Genomic DNA, 19,191 nt, shown 5'->3' with positions numbered 1-19,191 from the left:
ATTGTTGCAAAAATATAAGGAGTTCAAGATCCATTTTGTGTAAGTTACATGATGTTTGTAGTTGCTTGTAGTTGACATCTAACAAGGATTCTTTATTTCAACCTTCGATTCGAATCTTAAAAAGTTATCATAAAAAAAAAAAAAAAAAAGGAACCTTAAAAAGCACTTTATTCCTCACATGTTGGAGTGGTTCAATTTGAGCAACGTATGTAACCCTTCTCCAGCTGCTGCAGCAGTGCTTATTTTATTTTTGTTTTATTTTAAATCTATCCTATTTGTTTAGCCAATATAACCAGATCAAGATCGGTTCAAAGGAAATCAAGAGAATGACAAACTAAGTTACAAAAAATCATTACGTCATTTTCAAGATCAAGCATAAGTCACCGACCGTCCCTAGCGCAAGTGGCAAAGAGCTTAGTGACTGGTATTCGAAATCCAAAATTCGAATCCTAGTTTATCTATATTTTCAGTTAAATTCATTTCTAAATGAAATGAACGAAATGGATAACATGTTACCTCTTTCTCTCTCAAAGAAAGAAAAGAAAAGAAAAGAAAAGAAAAATGGATGTAGGTTTGTGAGGGAGTCATTCTCAGGCAGTCAGTCAGAAGCCTGCTGCAAGTGCTTTTTCCTGGAAGCTTCCTCTGTTTGTGGACCCATTCATGAGCTGTGCAGCCAAGAATAATATCTACATCTACATCTACATGCCCCAACAAGATTTTTGAATTTTCTTATAGGGTCTTTTCTTCATTAATTCCATGCTTGGTTTCACCATATATGGATATTTTCCTAAATCTACAAAGTAATGGTCCAATGATAATGATATGTGTAGCTCTTAACCTAAATCTACATTGTAATGGTCCAGATGATAATGATTTGTGTAGCTCTTAAAACCATTCTTTGCTACACTTTCTCTCTCACCAAATAAATGATTTTTTTTTATAAAAAAAGGGGCTAAATTACAGAAAACCCTCCTGTCAATATCTGCTTTTTTACTTTCCTTGCTGTCATTTAAAAACCTATAGTTTACCCCCTTGTAATATAAAAAATGTTCAGAGGGGGTTACGGTGTGAACTGTGATGACACAATGACCAATTTGTCCATCACCATTTTCATCCCCTTCCTCATTTTGCTCATCCACCGCCTCGATCGGCCGCGGTACGCGCCTCTATCGGCCACGGTTCTTTCTATTTTCTTCTCCACCTGCTCTCCTTCTCCTCTTGCACTCTTGTCACCGCTCCATTTCGACAACAATAGAGAGAAAATCGAGGTGGGCGTGGATCAAGAGATGGGCAAGGACAACGAGGGAAAAGGCGAGGCATCGAAGGAGGGCGAGGCGGCAGGAGAAGAGGCTGAGAGTATTTTTGGTATAAAAAATATATAACAAATTTTATAAACGGAACCCTAACGAGGCACTAACGGCAGGGGGTAAAATAAACATTTTTTATTTTATAAGGGGGCAAATTATAGGTTTTTAAATGGGCATGGGAGAAGTAAAAAAGCAGATATTGACAGTGAATTTTTTGTAATTTAGCTAAAACAAAAAAAAAGAAAGAAATGGTACATGTGACATTGATAGAAGAGATAATAAACAAACCTCACTATTAAAGCCTATCAAGTTTGACTATTCATTCCTTTTCGGCTGATCTGTTCACGCCTTAAATTTTGAGACCTGAAGAAGAAAACTAGATTAGGTTAGACTTTTCAATTATATCTTTTGTTTATTTAGCCTAGTTTGAAATTTTCGTACAGTCCAGCCACAAATTTTTGTGCGAAATGCTTAGCTTTCTTAAGAGACGGGGATTTACCCCCAGTTGAGATGCGACGAGCTAAACATGTTCGAAACTTTATCGACCTAACAGAGCTCAGAATTAGCTCTGGTACCATATAACTTATAAGAGATCATAGATTTGTGTAGTAAATTAGTAATACAAATGGATGACACAATTTTTTGTTTATTTTTTTAAAAAAAAAAATGCTTGATCCTTTTACATGATGGTTGGTAATTTTTTTAAAAAAATTATTTATAAATAGTGGCCAAGTTAGAGACCAATGGGCTCACCAAGCCCATACTTTACTTGTAATAAAACCATGTCCATTTGGGTCCAAAAATTCATGAATGTTTTATGATGTAATATTCTACTGCATCAACTAAGTATTATCTTAAATTAAAAAATTCAACACAACAGATGTACAAGTTTATTAATTGTGACATAAGAAGAGAATCTAATAGAAATTAAGTTAGAGAGCAACTAAAGAGGATTACTATTATTTTTCTGTTAGTGACTAAGTTACATAATTTCGCCATGAAATTTATGTTAAGAAATATGTCATCTGGATGTCAGCTTCTGCTTTCAGCGACAGCAATCTCTAGTAAAGCATTCAGCGAAATAAGTTATCTCAAACTTTTATTGTAGTGAATAGTAGAAATGAGATCCTAGGCTTCAAAAGCAGAAGCTCTGATATTAATATCTGTGATTCTGCCGCAAAAGAAAAACGAATGCTTCTGATTCTGCTACAAATAATAGAACTTCAAACTGGAGAACAATATAGTGAGTCACTAATATATATTTCTGAGCCTATTTTCTACTAAATCCATCTTTTGGGTAACATAGCATAAGAATCAATTTTAAACTCCTTCATTTTGCGAGGTCGTGGGTTCAATCCCATTTTACAACGAGTTAAATCCACATCTCCTACTTTACCTATTAATTTTAAGTGTCTTTCATATTCATGTACAGTAGTGCCGCAAAAGCTTCTCTCTAAAGTGAAATGAAGCTTCTATTTTTGAGACTCACGCTCTGATTTTAACTTTTTCCAACAGCAAAAACTTTATACTCTTGTATCTTAGTACCCGTTTGGGCTACCTTTACCTGTGCTTTTAGAAAAGTGTAGAACACAGCGGAAGTATTTGTTCGTACCTTTTTGCGGAAGCGATTCGCGCTAGAACGCGACAAGCCTAGATCGTAGAGGTTGATTCACGTGTCCACGGATCATCCTTGAAAATCTTCTATCGTTCCAACTCGTCTTAGATCGAACTACAAATGAGCACGATCACAAATCCACCATTCAAGACCCTCTAGAATAATAGGTTAATGGAGGATGTGGTATCTACGTTTTTCTCTTAGTTTTCTTGTTCTCTTTCTTTTATGTGAGATCGTCCGCATATTTATAAGGGATTTCAAAATCCTAATAGGTGCGTAAGAGATAAGACCAAATCGGTTATTAATTGTTATCTTAATATGATTAGAATTTATCTCTAATTAGCTTTTCAATTTAAAAACGAAATTAATCCTAATCCAATTAGACAATATAATAACCGTTGGATCGAGCCAGATTATGAGCGCATCCGATTCAATTTAACCGAATACCAACAGAAAGGCAATGTATTCCCACTTGACTCTGATTTCTGGGTTGTGGTGTGGCTCATCACCGCCCCAAAATCAGCTTCTATTTTTGAAACTCAGAATCTTATTTTAGTTTTTTTTTTATTTTTCTAACTTCTCTACTAAAAATATAATAACAACGTAAAATAAAAATAAAAGTAAAGTCAAGCAGACACTTATAAATAATTTGACAAAGAAGAGCATATATACACTATCGATAGCAAATGGACTTTGTTGCTACTGATTCGGACTTCGTTGCTACCGATTCGTCTTCGTTAATCTCTGCATTGACAATCGGTACTGTTAAATATAATCTAGACCACACGCTTGCTCTATCTCTCTCCATTTTTTTTTTTTTTAACTATGCAAGGAATAGGTTTGGAGAGAGAGAGAGAGAGAGTGGGTTTTTGCATTTGTTTTTGTTTTTAGTTTTTTCTTAAATTGTTTAAACCACGAGATATGATTGAGTGGACATAGTGCACCACGTCGGTCATGGACCATGTTTCCTATCAATGAGATTTATAATTATTAGAACTAGGCTGAAATACTATCAATAACACCAAACTATCGGTGCTATTAGATTTCCGATCCTTGGATGAAGGAATATATGATTCGAATGATGTGACCCCTAAGGTTGAGTAAGTTGTTGGTTGAATAGTATAATCTAACGGATGAAAAGAGTCAAAGGATTAAATCTAATGATGAAAAATTCGGTAGCACCAAATGCTTGGTGCTATCGATAATATCCCAGCCGGACTCCAATTATTATTACTAGTATCATTTGATTTAAATTTCAAAAAAAAAAACGTTTACATTGTGCTACCTATTTTTATTTTGCTTTTTGAATCTTTTTGAACATGTCTCACATTAGCAAACCACACATATTATTTTATCAATAAGATTTTTTTAAAAAATGTTTGAAACATTAGGAAAACCTTGACCAACCAATTATCATGTGGGTCAACTACATACTGAAAAAAATAATAATAATTACATGACAACATCTTTCATGAAACATTGAAATAGTCACAATGTGTTCTCCTCCAAAATATGTATAAACTATAAATAAAAGGTAGTGATACTTTAGTTAGAGGACAAGTTTAATACAACACATTCTCTTATAAATTCCAGCTGAGTGTCCCTATGCAGCTTATGAGTGCAGAACTATGTAAAATCAAAGACATATTTAATGAAGAATAATAATAATGTCTGAGAATAGTACTACTAAACAACAAGGTGTTTTGCTGTTGCAACTTGCAAGCTTGGCATGTTAAAGGCTCATAACCATGTGCATTTTACACCCTAAACCGCGTTAAGGGAGCAACTCAAAAAAAGTCCATCACTAGATTTCATATAATTTGAACCATGGAATATTCTACATAATTGTTATACAAGAAGCCAAAACAACCATATTCAAACATTATGTAAGAACAATCATATTTAGCAAACATACATTACTGAAGTAAATGATCACAGATAAGTTACATTGCACAAATAACAACACAAAGAACAACATCACTCGATACACACTATTCAACACGTCGTTCGTCAGTTCCGATACGGTAAACAATACTTTTACTCTATTGGCAAATTTACATGACTCATTCTCCTTCCTAGTTTGAAGGTTCCGGTACAGTAGAATTGTAACACTAGAATTCCTCTAAAATTTTCGACATCATTTTATTGATCTGTTTGAAAGAAAAAGGTGCATAGTATTATGTTAAGAAAATAATCTATTCTGTGGAAGAGAGATCTATTATTGATTGATAGCAAAAAGGAACGGATAGTTTACCTGCTTTGAAGACAAACCTAGATCTTTAACATCATCTAACTGGAAATAAATAAATAAATACCATATTTTAGTGACTTTATAGGTAAAAGGAGGAGAAAAAATTAGCGGCATTGAGATATTTCCTAGTAACTTTCGTGGTATTGGATTAAGAATGCTTACATTTTTGAAGGGTTCTGGGCTTTTCTCACGGAGGTTAAGTATGTATGTAGCTCTCTTTTCTCCAATTCCCTGCACATGAAAAAGTAACAGAAAATGTCAAATTAAAACAAAAAAAATCAACAAATAAAGTTTGTATTTTTCTTTTTCTTTGTGAACTAACCTTTAGCCCCTTAAGTTCCTCCCTGCAATCAAAGAAAGAATTATGAGATAGAAATATAGAAGTACTTAATCTAGTGATCCAAACCAACAATAATCAAATGCAGATTAAAGGAGTATCCTCTAAACTAGCAAGTTACTCATGGTTTCTAGGAATCAAGTTGTCCCAAATGGATAGACTGAAAGACTAGTTAAAAAAGTCGTTTTTGTATTGTGAAATAAGGCGCGCTTGGATATACAAGTTAAATGGTAATCTTTTGTATCATTTGAAATTAAAATAGAATTTGATTTCAATTCAAATGCAAAGCCTTATATGATTTATCAAGATAGTGTGTCCATCAATGAGATGATATATCATATTCTTAAGAATTTGTATTCTGTCCTCTCTCTTTTCTATATCTTTATAAATCTTTTGACAGCAAGCCAATCAATATCCTTTTAAGAGAATGCTAAGAAAGAACTCTCTAAATTACTTTCAGGTAACTCTAGTAAACTAAGTTCGCATGCAATGATACAATTAGTTTCTTAACATAACACCTTCAGTTCTTTCATTATATATTTCAAAAACGATAAATATGCAATATATCTCAAAACTCAAGAGGTCTAATGATAAATATAACAATGAACGCTTTGAACCAATCAAAAAGTAAATCAATATTCACTCAAGTTTCCTAGATATGCTGACAACTATTAAAAACTCAGTGCAATAGAAGCGAATGGTAAAATACAGCATTGTTTAGTCAGCATACAGTCATGTTACAGAAGGAAATTTTTAGCTTCAACAAATTTCTACTTACTTGTTAGCAGAATTGAGAAAAGCTAAACATTCTTGAACCAACGATTTCTGCATAATAACAAAATTCCATGGATAAGGTAACCTGAATTGTGAAATCACACGGTGACATCAAAGAAACAAAAGGTTAGAGAAAACCTTCAGCCCTGTACTACGGGTTCTGAGTATGTCCTGTGGTGTATCGGCAGGATCAAATGTTGGGCGGTTATCTAGTCTCCAATTTAAAGGTTCTCCGGGAGTTTTTGGGTCAATGGAATCCATAATTTCTTTTCTAATACAAGAAACATCGGCTTTTGGTGTTCCAATGTTAATAGGCTGGGTACTTAGCAGCTTCAATGAGTTAGATATCTCTCTCAGCTTTTCACTTAGTTTCGGAGAAGTCTGATGGGCACGCATTGGAGTCTTCACCTCAACAGAATTATCTGCATGGTATAAACAGAATTGAATTAGGGGCCATTTGGTCTAGCTTTGTCCAGTGTGGTGAGTTCCACCAGAGCAGTGGAAGGTCGTGCGATAGTAACTGTTTGCAGTATGGTGCATCCAACAACTGCAAGAAGCTACATTGCTCAATAGTTCCACAACGGGGGCTTTTTCTCGCCACATTGCAGTGCAATGCCTCATTACGAAATGGACCAAATAGGCCCTTATGGGAGTTTATTTTCCAGTTTCAGATGTACTTGTTTAGGAGGAAATAGATGGATTCCCATCACGCACCATGTTCACTAATAGCTGGCTTTGCATCAGTTTGTGTATCCTGAAGATCTGTATATTCATCTGAAACACAAACATTCTATACAAAAAAGAAGCGAAAGTCAAAAATAAAATAGTACAATGCTTCTTAATATTGCACAAAAAAGTAGTATAGCCATAAGCCATTTAATAGTTAAATAAATGAAAGAGACTAACCACTTCTGCCAATGCAGGAGACACCACATCATCAGCAATGCTTGCCAGAGTTTCCTGCATATTCTTTTAGAACAGATTAAGAGATTATAAAATTTTAGGATGAGCATAATGTGTTACCCAGAAGGAAAAAAAAAAAAAGTACCTACCTCATCCGTTATAGATGTCTCGATTTGTTTGCACTGCCGTAAGTTAATGTCCTATAAAGATGTAAAGACTTGATTAACTCAACTTTATGGGGCAAAATTTTTGTTACAGAAAACTTTGACTCTAAACCAACCTCATTTGTAGTTGTATCTACAGCTGTAGCAGCGCTAGATGAAGTACTATCCTGCATGAAAGTTATAAAGCATCCTTTCTAAGAACGAGACCATAAAGATAATCCACGCCAGCTAGCTAAATCACCATTAAACATTTCAAAATTTTTGTCCTCATAGAGACCTCAATATGGCATGAATCATATAAGACTACTGATAATTGAGTCCAACATCAAAAATTAACCAAGATGTTGTGCTAACTCAAATAAAGCTATTAGTCTTGTGAATAGCAAGTTCCTAGTTTAAAATGGAAATATCAATGGATGAGAACTAATATCTGAAATCTTCGAAAAATTATATTTTACCTCTATGGAGTTCACATTGGCACTGAATAACTTCCTGCAACAATAGAAAAAGGCCCACTGTTACTTCAAAAGTTGAATCCGAAAAGTTTGCGAAGTAGAAGAAGAAATTTACAACAGGACCTCCCACTTAAGATAGAGATGGTATCATTTGATTTCTCCTCAGGTAAATTCTTAAAGGAAAATCCAGGTCTTTTGGTAGAACTAGATTGTTTATGCCTGCATATATAAGGGTTAAGGTGTAAGTTGAAAAAGCAAACTATATTTGTCCATTATGTCCAAGCAAAAAGCAGCATCAGGAAGGAACATACAACAATGTCTTGGGCACAAATGGAGTTCCATTTCCTCTTTTTTCATTCTTAGCAGATTTAGATGGTTCATCCTTTAGCACTGAACCATCTAAAGTACGGATTGCACCTTTAAAAGGAGAAGACGGTGGAATAAACCTTGGAATAGTATTGCTATTCTTGGCTGAGCTAGTGCAATTAACATTGGCTGCTTGGCATGACCGAGAAGCCAAACTAAGTGCATGAATAGTATCTTGGCAGGCTGTTGGGTTCTAAATCATGAACGAATTGGTTAATAGAGGAAGAAAGGAAACTATATAATACAACAAAAATATGGGTATGTATATATCTAAAAGAAAGCCTTACCAAGCAAGTTACCAGTACCGCCCCACTTGATTTGCACATGAAATCTTGCAACAAACGGGTCAGTTTGCTTTGTCGGTAGGCAACATAAGTCTCACTGCTATTAAGTGCGAAGACTACATTCATTAGGGCGTAGAGTGACTTGTTGACTTTAGCCCCTACAGATAGATTGAGTGAACCATTGTCTCTTGATTTGGTGTCATCATAATCTGATAAAAAAGCAGCAGGAATCTAACATTGTTTTCTAAATTAATACCTCAAATAGCAAAGAAATATCAAAATTCTTGATAGAATAGAATTACCTGCCAAATCAACCAAGTTTATCTTTCCGACGAGGGAATGGTTCGATTCTTTGACAACACGAGAGACGTATATAATTAACCCTCGATGGGACCTAATTGCATCTTCACTCCCAATCTTTTGTGATTGCTTCCATTGGTTACATCCATGAAAGTACAAACTATTGAACTCAGACATGGATTTCACAGGAACCTAAAAAAGTCATATTTCAATAAATCTCTCAGAAACAGTTATTCAGTAATCAACTACGCCTCTAGAATAACAACAATATAAAATGGATTTTCCATCTCACTTGAGAAAGTCCCTTAAGCTGAATTCTCCTTCCGGCATCTTCAAGAACAAGCACTTCTTGCTCTTTGGGTTCCAATATATCATAGATATGATCTTGAAACACTTCGTAGCATGATATAGTTACCAACCCTTCAATTTCCTTGGCCATCGCTAGGATCTCATATAACGTAATTGGAGCTAAGCCAGGATTCTCTTCAGAGCCCTATGTTTTGGAAATTAAATGCAATATCATACACTGAATTATATATTTGGCCTCTACGGATCACGTTAGAAGCTCTGGGAAGAGTCTTTGAACTCAAATAATTTCAATTCAAATGAATGTTGTGACAAATTTGTGCAGGATCCATCCTGTTAATATGATTTAGACTCTCTGGAACATCAAGAATCCGAGAATCAAATGCATTGGAGCAGTGTTGCCTTCAAATTTAATGAGGTCGCTATTGGTTGATACATGTAGCTTCTTATATGAATGATTTAGACTGATGCAAATCACTTAAAATTTTCTTGTTTATGGTTTTCACATATAACATTATGTGTTCAATAAACTAATTGTATTTGAAACATATGTCCACTTAGTGTACAGAAAAGGGCCATTCAGAACAGTCAGTTGGTTTCTAAATATTAAAAACAATTCGGAAAATCAGATCTTGTCTCACATACGAATCTAGAAAAATGCCCTAATAGAAATTTCAAACGGAAAGCATCAAACACACGTATGTGTGCATGCGTGCACACAAATACAAGCATATGGGCTCCAAAATTAACAAGTAAACATCAGAAAGGCATGTATACAACATCCTTGGATTTTTTGTATTTTACACTATAGTCATCAAGCTGTCCCAAAATTAATGCTCTATATTTTTCAAACAAGGGCTATTGAATGATGCATAAGAAATCCAAATTCAAATTTGTAATTTCATATGCACGCTCTTGATTACATCCAACATGAATACCAATTTGTGAAATACAATCTTCTTAATTTGTGTACACCCACTATTGCATTAGAATATTACATAGGATATAACAAGAATTCAACTTGCAAAAATTGAGTACCAAGATGATCAACGACAATAATTCACCTGAAGGATTTGCGTCTTCCCACTTCCGCGAGCACCATAAGCAATAACACAAGAATTTGATCCTTGAAACAACCCCTGTATCAGAGGCTTAACCTCTCTTGAGAAAATCTCGCCGACACCCTCTTCTGGCTCATAGCACCAATCTAGCTTGTAAGAATCTTTCCGACTGAAACCGATTTGAAAAACACAATCAAGAAAAGAGGAAAGCCCTAATCTAAAAATAATTTATAAAACGATCAAAACCCTAACCTACATGCAACTTGAAAAAACAAAATCGGGACATGCTTGCTCGGACCTTTTCGTGGTAACTCCAATGGCACACTTACCAACACACAAAAGCCCTAATTTGAAGTCTTTAATAAAATGATCAAAACCCTAATTCGCAACTTGAACAAAAGAGAGCAGCGCACGCCTCTTCGACCCTTTCATCCTAACACCAATGGCTATTCCCAATTAATTAAAACCCCAACCAAACGATCAAAACCCTAATTGTTTCCAAGTTTAGAACTTCAACCTAATTGAATCGAAACGAACACACATATGATAAAATGTCGAAGAACAACGAACCCGCTGGGCTGATCTTTAAAGGAGATCACGGCGTGTTCCCCCTCACATCTCGCGACGGAGACCTGAGGCCGATTGGGGGAGCAAGAAGGATCGCCACGGGAGAGATCTCCGACCTCCGAATCGTGCAAAGGCCGGATCTTTCCCACCACACGAACTCCGCGACGCGATTGAAACCGAGGCCTCGAACTGGAAATTGAGGAAGAATCCATGCCCTAATCGAAGAATCGGGAACGAGGAGAGAGAGAGAGAGAGAGAGAGAGAGAGAGAGAGAGAGAGAGAGAGGGGTTTTTGGTGAGAGGGAGAGAGGGGGAGGGGGAATATAGCCGTTAGCGGGGCCGAGAGGTTTAAAGTTTAAGGTGTTCCAGTGTACCGCGGAGCAGTTTAAAACACCAATGAGAGAATGCCACGTGGGCTTTGGAAACAGTATACTTTATCGTGATCTCTCACTAATACATTGTTCCGAGGGTATAACATATGCTGAGCTTTCAAATTTTGGCTCCTATTATTTTGTGGTCCCCCTCCGTGGGCCCACGCTACGCTCCATTCCTTTTTAGCACATAAAACTACGGGTACATTTGCATCGAGACCCCTAAGCTTACGAGACGTTTCGAGAAAGCCCACTCAATTAATTACATTTTAATTCACAGCCCTCAACTTCTATTTTTTTTTTAAAAAAAAAATTATTTCATGTAGATAGGCATTATCTCAGGGCATTCGTTCGCTTAATATTACTGAAAAAACCAATCATTTTGCATACATGACTAAATGCATAAACATCTTATTCAGTATAAATCTTCTATTTGCGCAAACGCACAAAACGTATGAATAGATGCCAAAGGGAATAATACATCTCACCAGAGAATCAGCCAACATCTACTTTAACTGCATTTGGCCTTCTGTAGCTTCTCCCAAAAGTGATTTTTTTTCTTTTAAGCAAAAATATTTCAACAGGCATCCACAGTTTCAGTTTTCAGAACTATCCATTCCAAAAACAGCAATACAACATCTGGCAGAAATAAATCAATAAGAATCAGTGCCGGCCGAAATAAAGCTAATATTTGCTCAAAAAAGCATATCTACTTGTGACGCCCCACTTTCTAGAAGATCATCCATTCTAGAACTATTTTAGTTATTGCATATTTAACTCTCTTAACCTTTTAGGCATAACCACCGCCTAAATTACTATAGTCGAATTAAAAGTTTTAGTCTTATTGTATTTTATATAAGATTATTTGGAATCTCACAATCTCCTCTTCAAACCTTGACGTTCTCGTCAGATTCAGACTCACAAGTATCAGGCGATGTGAAATTTGTTTCGTTAACCTTAATCAACATTATTGTGGGAGAGCCACACTCTACCCACAATAATCATCAGTATGAGAACCTCACTTTTCCTACTGTATAACCCCGACTCAGTCGAAACTCATCTCACACTTCCGGCTGATAATTGACTTTAATACCAACTGTAATACCCCACTTTGCAGAGAGTCACCCATCCTAAAACAACTTTAGCTCTATCACGCTTAACTCTTTTAAACTCTTGGACTTGGCCACCGAAATAAAAACTTTAGCTCTTATACCTTATACATAGGACTATCCAGGTCTCACATCTACCTATAGTCCGTTGTTGCGTGGTTATTAATTTCATAAGAATTTGAGCCCAAATTCTGATATCAAATTAAATTGAATCAAACATTTATGCTGTTCAAAATTTTCACACTAAATAAATCCATAAATAAGTTAACAGTGCAGTTCCTGAATCTTTTACAAAGCAACAATCCTGCAAAATCCCTAGCAGTTCAATGAGCTCTACAGTCTTAAGACACTCTTCAGGAAGAAAATTTTTTTGCTCCTAGGAATTCTCCTCTTCGGTCGAGGATAAATAGAAATGCCGAAAAGAGCGACCTTATTATCATCATAAACTGATGTGATATCTCTCCTTATTCGTCTGTTACACATCCTCTTGACGCAGACTGCACATTCTTGATGTACTGTAAAAAAAAAGGGCAAGATCTTTTAGAAATGAGAGAAATTCATAATGTGAGATGCTTAGTTCAAGCTACAAAATACCTTATAGAGGACTCCTTTTGTGGCCTTGTAAGGCGGCGGAGTCCATTTCTTCCTCCTCTCTTCCAACTGCTGTTCTGTCAGATCGACATCCATTCTTTTCTTTAGGATGTCGACGGTGATTATGTCGCCATCTTCAATAAGACCAATCGGGCCACCTTCCTGAAAATGTGATCTTATTATGAGTATCAATTTTCACTTGACGAACTTTAACGGAAATCCCTCAAGTTGTTTTACTTCTACAGAAGTCCTTATTGAGAATGTTTTCTATTCTCTGTAATTTTCCTAACTCGAGATGATGAAAAGTAGAGATTATGATAAGATGCAAAAAATAAAAATTGTAAAGAGGGGCACACCTGCGCTTCGGGGCATATATGGCCTACAACATATCCATGCGATCCTCCGGAGAACCTACCATCAGTGAGCAGGGCGCACTCCTAAAATGGTGTTTCACACTAGTTAGCAAGAGAAAACAATCGAGGAAAGTACTGCATGATAATAAGGCTACTAACAGAAACAAGATATAAGAGAGAAAATTGTGTCAAGGAACTCATTAATTTTAAACATTTTAAAAAGACAAAAGCCTCAAAAACTCTGCGCCAACAGATGTATCACATGGATAATGTAGTATCTGTAATTATCCAATGAAAAATGAAATTGGCTACAGCATATCACCAGAAATTCACGACATATGACCAGAAACAAAGTTAAAGGTGGCTCATGGTTCTGAGAAAACAAGGCATGTTTCTCACATACAGGTGCAAGATGGAAAGTTTAAATGTGAGGCATAAACTATTCAGCATAAAAAGATGCAGAAGTACTTAGTTGCTTTGCTCCCCTACAATTCAGCCTTAAATTCAAAATAATAGAGTCGACAAGAAATTTATTAGGATTGAGCACAAAGATACCTTCCCGAGTCCAGCACCCATTATTGCACTCGTAGGTGTCAGCATCTCAGGCATTCCAGGGCCACCCTTTGGTCCCTCTCCTCTAATAACAACCACCTTCCCCTGAAATATTATATGCCGCATGAAAATAGTAGAATCTCATCATAAATTACGCATTGATCCTTCAAGAGTACCATAAACATGGTATTAGTTTAAGAACTCTTAGGGACCATTTAGTTGGAGGTAATTAGAAATGCTTGTTGATAAACACATCATGACTAAAAGGAAGTAAAGGTAACACATGGCATTGAGACTACTTGAAAATAATTGACGAGACAGAAGAAAAGATGAAATGTTTATTATCCATAATCAGAGACAGCAAGAATACTTAGGCTCCTTTATTGAAGACACCTTAAAGTCTTAAAGATTGAAATGTTCTTATAAGAAAAAGAAACAGAACAATTGCATGAAATTTTACCCTAAATCTCTCAGGATCTTCTGAAAGTGCTTCAATCATTGATTCCTCACCCTCGAAAACAAGTGCTGGACCTGTTGCACGATCTCTTCATGTTTGTTACAATGACGTCAAAATTTTCAAAAATCGTAACAAACATAATAACTAGCAAGTAAAAATTAAAAAAAAAAAAAGTTGGTACCAGAGAAAAATAAACCCTCTTTGCCAGTGATTTTCGCCACAGAACCCTCAGGAGCAAGATTCCCATAGAGTATCTGTATATGTCCCGTTGATTTGATAGGATTATTCAACGGTCGTATTATTTGCTGCATAAGGATATGATTAAAAGCTCAGAATAACAGTCAGAAAGGGAAGGTCAGAAACTGTATGCAATATATTAGCTTTGGGTTATACCTGTCCCTCAGCTAAAGGAGGGAAGAGTTTCGCATTTTCTTCAAGAGTTTTCCCGGTGACTGGAATAAGAGAATGTGAGTTATTCCAGAAACAAAAGAAGGATAGTCAAATATTTGTAAAAAATAATAATATTACAGCACATACCAGTCATACAATCGCCATCCAGAAAGCCTTCTTCAAGAAGGTATCGAATAACTGCAGGAGTTCCCCCAACCTATGCGTATTAACATCGAGGGGATAATTAGAATGTTCCTCAAATACAGTAAAATGTGCGCGTGTCTGTGTATGTATGTACGTATTATCTAAAACTTTACTTTATGCCCTCCAAAAGCTTAATGTGCCACACAAATGCCCTAGTACTCAAACTCTACAAAAAAACCTTCCCTGATAGAAGCCAACTTTCCCCATGAATTGGATAACTCCCCAACTTAATGAGCAATTTCGTAGGAAACTGCAATTCCAACGATTACATATGAAATTGAGATTCTTGAGGGCGGGCATATCTGTAAATAGTTGATTTTGCAGGGATATGTATGTAAAAGCCCCCCAAAAAAGTTAAAAAGAGTGTAAAAAGCATACCTTGTGTAAATCTTCCATAACATATTTCCCACTAGGCTTCAGATCCGCAAGGAAAGGAACCTTATCGCTAACCTTCTGAAAATCATCAAGGGTCAGCTGGAGGCCGACAGACCTACAAGAAAGTGAGCTATTAAAAGAAGGCCAAACAAACACGCTTGCCATAGATGATAAGCAGCTTACCCACCTAGCTATAGCAATCAAATGCAGAACAGCATTAGTAGACCCACCTAGGGCCATTACAACGACCATTGCATTGCGTAGCGATTTCTCCGTAATAATGTCTTGAGGCTTCAGATCCATTTTTAACAGTTCCAAGATGCACTTCCCGGCCATACGGCACTCCTCTAACTTTAGTGGATCTTCAGCTGGTATAGAAGAGCTTTGACATACATAAAATTTCAGGAAAAGACATGAACAAAAAGGGAGAATGGGGAAAACAGGAGGAAGAGAAATGAACCAGCATACAAAATCATCTGTTTATGTATATACCGCAGCAAAACCTTGATTTCTAATTTTCTATATACCTTCTTTAAATCTTGATTTATTGCTTTTGTCTTACAAAAGTCTCCCTGTTCATGATTTTTTTTTTACTTGATAGAAAGACAACTTAAGATAGGGGTACATGAATACATCTTTCATTTCTAAGTTCCTACATATATACACTTGCATTTAAAGAAAATGTTCCTCTTTGGAAACTTTTCTCAGTTAAAGCCAAACTCCCCAAATGAATTGGATGACTCGACAACTTAAAGGGCAATTTTGCAAGATGCTGCATCTTAAAGAGGTGTATATGGAAAAAATAATATCCTGAGAACGAAATGGCATATACATACCTGTAAGGAAGTGTCATGCCCATAGTCTCAATAGCAGATGCCATGGTGTTTGCTGTGTACATGCCACCACAAGCTCCTGCTCCAGGGCATGAATTGCGCACCACATTCATTCTTTCATCATCATTGATTGCGCCACTGACATACTCGCCGTAACACTAAATAGAGAACCAACAGAGCAGTATTGAAAGGATCTTTAGTCTATAGCCTATTACGTCAAGTTGACAGAACAGTTCGTTAGCATTAATATATGAAAAACAGATTGTTATTTAGACTTTTTCTTTTCCCACGACTGAGAGGAAATTTTTTTATTCCAAAGGGATTTCAGGTCCTAAATTTTTAGTTGGCAAGAATCACTTCTGGAACAGTACAATAGTGGTACACAAAGAAACATTCTTCAAACCAGACTGGAGTGAAAACGTGGGAAATGCACAAGTTTACATGGATGGAACTTGATAACTTGGATGCGAAAATGAATACAAAAAACATATCTGAATTCAGAAAACAAAGTAGAAACTCACAAAGATCAAATAATAATATATCTTGGTAACTCCTAATGGCAAAAGAATTTTAGCTCTCTGTAACAAAATCGAGACAACGAGCTCTATGTATACCTGAAAAGCAGATACGATATCATAAGCATTGCCCTGAAAGTGACCTGGCTGCACAAAGAAAAATTATGCATAAGTTAGTATTACATTCTCCAAAGGAATTATTATATTTAGATATAAGTTCCACTCATTCAACAAGAACTAGAAAAAAACTGCATATAGCATGCATCTTGTTCATTATCCTAAATCAAGTGAAAATCAGAAATATTCAAAGGGACGATCTAAGCATGAATCTTAGGCATTCTAACATTAGTCACCTACATTGGTAAAAGAAAATTGGAAAAATAATTTGCCAATGTACCGGTAAAAGAGTAAAAGAACACTCTTATATAGAATTACATAGGGTATCACGCTAAGTCTTCTGGTGAGAACACACACACACATAAAAAAGGAACAAAGAAAGTCGACTCTTACACAAGAGAGTAACATAGTAAAATAAGATCTGTGAGATAGCAAATGATATCACATAGCGTAACAATTTAGAGGAGGAAAAATGGAGAAAAGACACGCTTGGTTAGAATTTTGCCCAATTATGCTGGAAAATTTAAATACCAAAAAGAAGCTAAAACTGACATGAAACACTGAAATAGCAGTACATAGGGAGCAAGTGTATCTTCTGGAATCTACTAGAACAAAACGAGGAAAAATTAGAGGAAAAAAAATGTATCTAAGAATGGTTATCACCTTGATAGTTCCACCATAAACCATGATACTTGGTCTATTAAGTCGCCCCATTGCCATGATTGTACCTGGCATCTACAAGGTAAGACGCAATGAGCTAAGCACGCCAAAAATAAAGAGATAGGATGATAAAGAGAACAAAGTGATGCTTCCACTATATTGCAGCAACTCTTAATGCCGCAAGAAGCAAGAAACTCTCCATCCAAGATAGCACTTTTCCAACAACATTATAAGCAGAAAGTCAGAAACACAGTAGTTAAAGACCAAGAATCATCGAATGCAAAAGAAGAGCAAAAATTACATATTTTTTGTTAAATTACATGAAACAACCATTTTTCTCTAAAGCTTAAGCTATCAAAGAACGGTGTTTTCAATATTTATATTCAACACTCTCCCTCTTTTTGTAATACATTTTAACATGGTATCATGTTGAATAAATAAATTTATTGAAAATACCGCTCTCTTTGTAACTTAAGCTTTTAGATAAAAATGGTTGTTTCATGTAATTTAACATTTTTTTTCCCCTTAAATTGCGCAAACGGAACAGCTAAGGTGCTCATTAAGCTAACATTTTGCACAGAGCTAATGAGAAAAGCCACAAAATAAAGAAGAAATGGCTAATAAGGAGACAAAAAAAGCTCACATTTTTATCACATCCGGGGATGGAAATGTTTGCGTCGTACCACTGCGCGGCCATTACGGTCTCGATACTATCCGCTATGAGGTCCCTCGATTGGAGGCTATAGCACATGCCCCTCGTGCCCATGGAGATCGCGTCGCTCACCCCGATGGTGTTGAATCGAAACCCCACCATCCCCGCGTCGCGCACGCCCTCGCGCACGGCCTCGGCGAGGCGGAGGAGGTGCATGTTGCACGTGTTGCCCTCGTACCACACGGAGGAGATCCCCACCTGGGGCTTCGCCATGTCGGCTTCGGAGAGCCCCACGCCGTAGAGGATGGCCTGGGACCCGCCCTGGGACTTGGGCTCCGTGATGCGGGAGCTGTAGAGGTTGATCTTCCGCGGCGGCGCCGGGGGAATCGCTTGCGTGGTGGCGGGCGGCGTAGGAGCATCGGCGGCGGCGGCGGCGGCGGCGGCGGCGCGGAGGGGCGGGACACGGCGGAGAGCGACGGCGCCGGAGGTGTGGGAGGAGAAGGGGGCTAGGGTTTGCATTGTGGCGGCGGCGGAGGGGGGGAAGAGGGAGGAGGGTTTAGCTAGGGTTTTGCTAGGGTTTTTGGGGAGAGGGAATAGGGAGCGACGGCGTGTATCGGCTGATGTACACGTGTCGGATAAAGAAGGTGGGAGGACACATTGTCGTACGATATTCACGTGGGGGATCTGAAACTTTGTATTCAGAGTGGTTGGAGTAAAGGACAAATGTGTCATTTCAGTTCTCGAGACGACCCCAACTGGTCTAGCTGGAAAATTCAGAGCCAAATAAATTATTTTTATTACTAAAATACATAATGTGGGACCCAAATTACCTACACTATAATGTTATACTTATTATTATTATTATTATTATTATTTGTTACATATGTCTAACATTAATACTATTATTTCAAAAATATTTTTATATTTAATTAATGTCTTAAATTATATATAATTTGTTTTCTATCTGTGTTTTTTTTGTAAGGAAAATTTTAAAATAATATATTTTGTTTATTGTTTTTAGTGAATGGATGTGATTCTTCGTGAAAGGATGCAATCCTTAATGAATGGATGCAACTCTTAGTGAATGGATGCAACCCTTAGTGAGTGGATGCAACTCTAATCAAAGGGTATGACTCTTAAAGTGAAAGGATGTGACTTTTAGTGAAAGAATATGATATGAAAAGACACATCTTTATAGTGTGTCTCTTCGTACATATGCCCGTTGGAATCAATGGTTATATTCATTGAACTTGATTCATATAACTATTTGGTAGTTATGATCAAATGAAAAGTCACAATCGAAAGGTCACTTCACGAAACACC

At 36.6% G+C, this 19,191-nt stretch overlaps 2 protein-coding genes across 4 annotated transcripts; both read right to left on the bottom strand.

The window, feature by feature from the left end:
- On the bottom strand, positions 4,813-11,144 carry LOC109712479 (kinesin-like protein KIN-10C). 3 transcript variants are annotated; one of them, XM_020236063.1, is made up of 18 exons: positions 10,694-11,144; positions 10,127-10,292; positions 9,049-9,249; positions 8,759-8,948; positions 8,460-8,614; positions 8,118-8,365; positions 7,930-8,025; positions 7,810-7,843; positions 7,468-7,518; positions 7,337-7,387; positions 7,191-7,253; positions 6,999-7,074; positions 6,423-6,706; positions 6,289-6,335; positions 5,496-5,517; positions 5,336-5,404; positions 5,177-5,215; positions 4,813-5,072 (listed from the first exon to the last, which is right to left on the bottom strand). In XM_020236063.1, exons 1-18 carry the CDS (start codon positions 10,900-10,902, stop codon positions 5,034-5,036), a joined length of 2,040 nt encoding a protein of 679 aa, XP_020091652.1. In that variant the 5' UTR covers positions 10,903-11,144; the 3' UTR covers positions 4,813-5,033. The 3 variants fall into 3 exon arrangements, with proteins under 3 accessions (XP_020091652.1, XP_020091650.1, XP_020091651.1); XM_020236061.1 differs by having other exon boundaries at positions 8,460-8,665; positions 10,694-11,105; XM_020236062.1 differs by having other exon boundaries at positions 7,191-7,244; positions 8,460-8,665; positions 10,694-11,101.
- Positions 12,372-18,609, bottom strand: LOC109713307 (dihydroxy-acid dehydratase, chloroplastic). Its single transcript, XM_020237310.1, has 14 exons — positions 17,860-18,609; positions 17,220-17,291; positions 16,539-16,586; positions 15,928-16,082; positions 15,279-15,473; positions 15,095-15,206; positions 14,660-14,729; positions 14,516-14,574; positions 14,304-14,427; positions 14,126-14,196; positions 13,669-13,770; positions 13,117-13,197; positions 12,764-12,922; positions 12,372-12,684 (listed from the first exon to the last, which is right to left on the bottom strand). The coding sequence occupies exons 1-14, from the start codon at positions 18,598-18,600 to the stop codon at positions 12,634-12,636; spliced, it is 2,040 nt and encodes a 679-aa protein (XP_020092899.1). The 5' UTR covers positions 18,601-18,609; the 3' UTR covers positions 12,372-12,633.

Source organism: Ananas comosus, linkage group 7 (assembly GCF_001540865.1).
Source record: "Ananas comosus cultivar F153 linkage group 7, ASM154086v1, whole genome shotgun sequence".
NCBI lineage: Eukaryota > Viridiplantae > Streptophyta > Magnoliopsida > Poales > Bromeliaceae > Ananas > Ananas comosus.
This window is presented reverse-complemented; position numbering and strand designations above follow the sequence as displayed.